Here is a 6,851-nt window from a genome sequence, read left to right on the forward strand (position 1 = left end):
GGATTAAATGAGAAAAGACAGCTGTCTGGCAGAGAATAAGCATTCAGTAAATGGCAGCCGTAAGTGAAGAATCATAACTGAAGCGAAGAGAAGAGCGTCCAGGAAAAGGCAGTTAACAGTACCAAAGCTGTTAGAGTGATGCACAGGGTTCACATGGAGCTCTGCAGGAGATAAGCTTATAGGGAAGATGAAGTCCGTTTTAGCCTCAGGTTACTCAACTCTCAATGACAGCTCTGCAGTATTCAGAAAGGCTCTAAGGAAAAGCCTAATTTATGGTCAACCAGCTCTAGAACCTCTGTGCCCTACCTTAACACAGGTTCTGAGCTTAGAAAAACCAAGTGCCCCAAACCAATATATTTCTACTGATAGAACCTTTAAGAATAGGAAATCACTAGCTTATTAATGCTGTACGAGTGTCCAGTGTCCAAGAAGAAAATGGCTAACTGAATTGTTGCAGGATATAGTTGGGGAACAGGGGACTAAAAATCATAGATATCATGTCTTAAGTTATTTAATTTAATCAAAATACTTTTAGGCTCAGAAGTGTAACAGAAAAAATTTCCGTCTAACACTTTTTCCTCTGCTTTGCTCGAACTCTCAGGCCACAGGTCATTCAGACTATAAAAAGCTCCTACAAATTCCATAGAAACCCGATCAAGCTTACTTGGGTAAGCTTTTATTGGGTAAATGGAATTTCAGCTCCTCTAACTGTGCATACCACCTGAACATGATGGCAGAGTGATGGATCAGGGCAACTGTCAGGACTGTTCTCCCACCCGCCTCAGTTGTACTTCTCTCTCAATTATTTTAACAAGGCTACCATGAGAGAAACGGCTTATTCTTTATAAACTCAACTCGACAAGGAGCCTTAATAAAATTTTCAATAAATCTTTTTTTCCCCTTTTACTGCGGGATAGAGAAACTTTTTCTGTAAAAAAAAAAACAAAAACAAAAAAACAAAATTCATTCTCCCTTCTTCACGAATTATCCATTTCTTCAATTAACTGGACAAGACATCAAATACACAACTGCAACTTCAACTCTGACCGAAGTCCCAAAACACCTCCTAATGTTCAATCTTTCCCAGGCCTGAGGAGAATAGAAGTCACAAATTATACTAATCCAAAATATGGGCTACTTTCCCAGAAAAGTCATAAATGTTCAAATATATGGTTAAGACCATTTAACAGCTCAATAAATAAAAAGAAACCGCCTGTTAGTGAAATAACAAAAACATCCACAAAAAGTATACAAATTAGCTAAGATTTTAAAAGTTCAATCTGAGCTTTGGAACAGGGAAATGAAACTTCAAATGAAAAGCAAGAGAGTCTGGGCTTTGGAGTCAAACAGATTAGAGTTCTGTTAGCTCCATCACATTACTGAATGTGTAACCTTAAGACAAATTCCTTAATTCCGAAACTCTTGTTTCCTCAATAAAACAAAGAGAACACCACCTATCTCTGAGAGCTCTTACAAGGATTAAGTAAAATAGTGCATGCAAGGTTCTAACACAGTGCCTGGTATATAGCCAGAATACATAACAATGTACTACTCCTAATTTTCAAAAGGCTTAATCAGAGACTCATTCATAAAGAAAGCAGGACTTAACAGGAAAAAAACTTGTTAGCTGGACAGAGCAGAAGAGCATATTCTTAGGTCCTTCAGATTTATTTATAACTTTAAAAATAAGAATACATTTTTGGGGCGCCTGGGTGGCTCAGTGGTTAAAGCCTCTGCCTTCAGCTCGGGTCATGATCTCAGGGTCCTAGGATAGAGTCCCGCATCGGGCTCTCTGCTCAGCAGGGAGCCTGCCTCCTCCTCCTCTCTCTCTCTGCCTGCCTCTCTGCCTACTCGTGATCTGTCTGTCAAATAAATTAAAAAAAAAAAAATCTTTAAAAAAAAATAAAAATAAGAATACATTTTTTTAAAAAAATAAGGATAAATTTATCAGAGTGTCAGTAAATTATTGATGTGGAAATGCATCATTGATCTTGGAACACTTTTTTATATATAAGATACTCTTCTTCCTTATAATTTTACAATTTTTTTTCCGATGTCCTATTCCTAGAACTCTGACTCAGACACTCTTCACTTTGGTTTTGGAGCAACCTAAACCTTAGGCCAGACAAGCATACCTTAGAGTTCAATAAGTATTCTGAAAGATTCTGGGCAAAGACCAGAATCCTGCATCTAAAAATTTAGAAAGAATCAGTGTGGTGTAATAAAAAGGACATGGGCTTTGGAAATAGGTAAAGGTTTAAAACTGATTTGAGTCCTATCTCTGCAACTTACTAGATACACAACCTTGGGCAAGGCACTTTATCTCTCAGGACCTCATATCTTTATCCGTAACATGGAGATAATGCCACCTATATCTCAATGTGTTGTTGTCAAAATTAGAAAAATGCATATAATAATTCCTGGAATAGAAAAGGCCAATGAATGGTAAATCATATTCAGATCAATCTGCCAACTGTCTTACTGAACATTTTGTAAGGCTGTACTTTCCTAACTGGCAAAAGGAGTCATACTGTTCCCACATTCCCATGCCTACAACCAAAAGGTTCCCTTTTAGTAATCTATAATTAACCAAATCAAGAGCTTAAAGAATTCAGGGCAAGAAAGAACTAACATGGCTCAACTCATTCTCTGCTGACAGAAACAAATCCAGTGTAAAGTGGATACGTTTGCCAAAAAAAAAAAAAAAAGTCTGCTTGAACATGATCATTACCAATACTGATGTAAGCACGAACCTGCAGTTCTTGGGCTTGCAACCTTACTGTCAGAAAGTTTGAACTCTTCTGAAATAAATCCTCGCATGCCTTATTTTCCTTGCTGTGCTATGACACTCTTACTAACCCACTTTTAAGAACACAGGAAAGAAATCCTCTCAACTATTACTACTGCATTCACTTGGAATTTATCTTTCTATTTCACAAATCACTGCTTACAGAGATTTTTGGTTGGGTTCACTTGATAAGAGCTTATAAAGAAAGACATTAATACAAATTTATGATAGCCACCGTGACAAGATCTGGTCCCCATAGCACCACAAGTTACAAGATGGAGGCAGGAGCCAAAGATGTGACTAAGTAACCTGCATACCATATGTTCATTCTTATTAACTACTGCACTTGGGAATTCTGGCTCTTATAAAAAGTTTATTTCCCTTGTGTGGCTAAGCAGAGTAACAGAAGAAAACTGATGACAAAAACATGAATAGTGCAAGGGAAACCATCAACAAAAAATGTGACTTAAGATAAATAAGCTTGTATGTGACAGTTACAAAGTAAAAGCAGTAGTTACCAATTACACAGCCAAAGGCAGCTATTTCAAGCCCCAGTTCTCCCAGTCCCTTCCTACAGTAAAAGCAGAAGGGTGCCAAGGTCATAATGATTATTTAAATAAACAATCTAAGAATCAAGAAAGACTCAACAAATCAAAATGTCACACTGCAGTCCCTTAGTGAGGTGACTTTCAACTGGGGGAAAGAAGGGCAGTCTCTTGCACTTATTTTAATTGAGTCAATTCAATATCAAGAAAGTTAAAGATTCTGTCCCCAAAATGGAGCTCAGCAATGCCTTTAGTTGTGTCATACAGCTGTATCTTTGCCCAGAGCTTCAACTGTTTAACTTCAGCAAAAGTTGTTTTCTGGTTGCAATTAACATTGTAAGGCAAGCTCAGCCCTGTCTTCCATAGCCTTGAGGCTGCTGAGTAAATCTAGAATCATGGAACGTACATTCTGATGTTGGATAAACAGGAAGAAGGTGGTTCTTGACAAGGAAAATGGTCAAGAAGCACATCTAGATTTAAGAAAAAACAGACTGATATGGTGGCCTGTGATTTTTTTTTAACTTCTTTGTATAGAATCTATTGAATAGGGCATACCTTTCAGGAGAGGTCACAAGGGCATGCACTTAAATCATGATGGGAGGACAAATAAAAGAAAATCATCCTTAATAATAATAGCTACCATCCCTTAAGCCCCTAGCATATGAGCCAAGTTCAATGCTAAAGTCCTTTACAAATATTTCTAATCCTCAATCATTATTAATATCTTCATTTTATACAAGCAGAAATTAAGACTCAAAGAATTTAGAAATGGCTAGTTAGTGAAGATACTAGTATTGAAACCCAGGTCTGCCTGACTGTAAATCCCATGCCCTAAAAGTAATTTGTTAAACTCTATTATCCTCAAGAGATCTAATCAAATTACAGATTTTACACGAAAAGATCCCTAATCACAGGAAAAAGATTAGGCCAAAGTTATAAAGCAACTCAACCAGTCAGAAATGTTTCAGATTTCAGGACACATATCTAGGTACTACCAGCCCCTAGAACTTGTGCTGCCTCCTACAACTCCTCCCCAACCCCAGAGGAGTTTCCTACTGCAAATGACATGGACACTGTCCTAAAGCATAATTAAACAAATTCCTTTAGTCTTGCATCTGACATCACCTATCTCCTACATCTAGGGAATTAGAATGAAAGGGTTATGTCCTTTACACCTTAATCATGAGACTATTATAACAAAAGTTAGGCTGAATCCAGAGTTCCAATTCAGCTGGGTCTTACACAGTGAAATCATCAGAGACTTCACATCACTTTACTGCTGTTCTGACAAAGCAATTAAAAACCATACACAACAATTAAAAAAAACATAAATCACTATGTTCATATTATGTCTTGGAAATTAAGAGCCATAAATCCCTCTTTTTACGATCCGTCTTTGTCTTCTCCAACATTTGCCCCCCTTTTCCTGTGATTTAGCTGTCGAGAGGAGAGACACACCACGGATGGCAACTGTAAGGGTAATACTGGAGTATCACACATCTAAACTCACTTCTTGGTGTTCTCAGACTATACTGGCTCTTCAGAGCTGTGTCTGGAAGAAGCTGAAGAATGAGACAGCCTCACAATGACTGCCTTTCCCCAAAGTAGAAGCGTTTCTTCCTAACACTTCCAGATCATAATAAAGGAACCAATGAAACAATCATTCTCTCCGCAGTCTAATAATCCTGCTGGCCAACTACTAAGCAGAGGGGACGAATCTCGGAAGAGAAAAGAGTGAAAGAGACTCTCTCCATTCAGAGAAGATGCAAGGATACTGCAGCATCTGGAACGAAGGGCACAGCATCAGTACTGCTCTACGGAAGCGGTTGGCCACAGAAAGGCAGAAAGTCATCATCTGTACAGAAACCAGGCGACAGGATTTCAATGCGAGGTTAACTACTGCTTACTCGTTCTCTAAATAGAAAAGATGTGTCCACCCTTATTGCTGGGTGAACTCTCAGAAGCCGTAAGGTTTATCTATACCATCAGGGTCTTCTCCCTGAATAGTCTGGAATATAACACATGGGAGTGTGCTGGGTGCGGGGGCGAAGGATAGTATTAGGTGCCTCCCCTCCCCTGCCTATTCCAAGTAGTAGCGGAGAGCGCTACCTCCATGTTACTCATCGCGAAGTACGGCCGTGCCACCGGGAGTCTTCGTTCCCCAGCACCGGGGGCAGGTGAGGGGATCTGTGAGAGCGCGGATCTGAGGGGAAAGGGGCTCTCTCGGCTAGTACGATCGGAAGAGAGGGCGTGGAGGGTGGTGCTGCCATGCCGCGAGGATCTGCGGTTCCCCTCCCTCCTCCCTCTCTCCGCGAGAGGCAGCCCGGCCCCAATACCTTCTTGACTGTGCGCGGCGCCTCGGTGACGGTGCCGTCGGGGCTAACCAGGGCCTCGCCGCCGTCGCGGTGCCGCTGGTGCTGGTGATGAGGGTCGCTCCGCTTCATGGCCGACGCCTGAGGCACTTTCCCGGCGGCAGGGCTGAGAGCGGCGGCGGGCCCCGAGCCCGGGCCGGGGGCCGGGGGCCGCTCCGCGGCGGGAGCTGGAGCCTCAGGGTCCCCGCCGCCTGCCGGGGGCGCCATGGCGCTCACAGCCGCGGTGCTCAGTCCCAGTTGCGGCTCCGCCTCGGAGGGGCTCAGGTCCTTCAGCTCCACCTCAGGTACCTTCGCGGCAGCCGCTGCTGACACGACCTGCACCGACATCACCGCCTCTACTGCAACCGCCGGCTCAGACTCCAGCTCCGGCTCCCGCTCGGCCCCGCCTCCCACCTCCCTTCCCCTTCCCTCCCCCATTCCCCCACTCCTCCCCTCCATCGCCTCCGCTCCCACCCCCTTCCTCCGCCCGCCCGCCGGCCAGCCAGCCCCGGCCTCTCCCGTCCCACCCCTCCCGGCCCCGCCCCGCCCCGGCCTGGCCAGGCTCAGCTCGCGCGCGAGGCGCCACGGAACCTGTAGTGCGCTTGCTCCGGGCAGCACGCGGCCAGAAGACTGTGGGACCTCAGCCCCCGACCTACACTGCGAGCCGGCGGGGGCGGGGCCCGCGATGTCTCCTGGGAGCCGTAGTCCCAGTGGCCCTGCTTCTGGCTAGTGGGATTCTGTAAGAGAGATGGAGCTCTAGCACCCGCGACTAACGGAATGGAAAGGAGTGAGATTACATGACACGACGTAAAGGATGAGGAAGAAAGTCTCCTCAGGAGCTGCGGCTTCCGGGAAAGGAAAGCCAGGAACCCTAGGGTTGGAAAGGTGGTGGGGGAGAGGAATGACTCCCTACCCTGACAGCCAAGAATTTCCTCCGGCGGTGAGCGTCTGTGATCACGTGACCCGGCATTTAAAGGAAAAGCCGAGGCGTCACGTGGAAAGAGTGCGGGCCCAAGGCTTAAAGAGGCTTGATTTTTCCATTTCTTTGAAGTCGGTACCCCAACACACCTTTCCGAATTTTAATGGCTGTGTTTGTATAAGGAATAAAAATAGGACTTTACCTGCTATGGCAAATCCTGGCGCGTTTTGAGTTTGGAAGTTTCAAAT

At 44.1% G+C, this 6,851-nt stretch overlaps 1 protein-coding gene across 2 annotated transcripts in view; it reads right to left on the reverse strand.

The window, feature by feature from the left end:
- The window catches only part of LOC111151926 (adenosylhomocysteinase like 2), a 178,031-nt gene extending 171,941 nt beyond the window's left edge, over positions 1-6,090 (reverse strand). For both annotated transcript variants that reach the window (XM_022510136.1, XM_022510135.1), the window contains exon 1: positions 5,670-6,090. In XM_022510136.1, the coding sequence (XP_022365844.1) occupies positions 5,670-6,032 (363 nt within the window). In that variant the 5' untranslated portion in view covers positions 6,033-6,090. The remainder of the gene's footprint in view (positions 1-5,669) is intronic.
- Positions 6,091-6,851: the final 761 nt, after the last annotated feature.

Source organism: Enhydra lutris, unplaced genomic scaffold, assembly GCF_002288905.1.
Source record: "Enhydra lutris kenyoni isolate GAN:26980312 unplaced genomic scaffold, ASM228890v2 scaffoldscaffold27, whole genome shotgun sequence".
Taxonomy (NCBI): domain Eukaryota; kingdom Metazoa; phylum Chordata; class Mammalia; order Carnivora; family Mustelidae; genus Enhydra; species Enhydra lutris.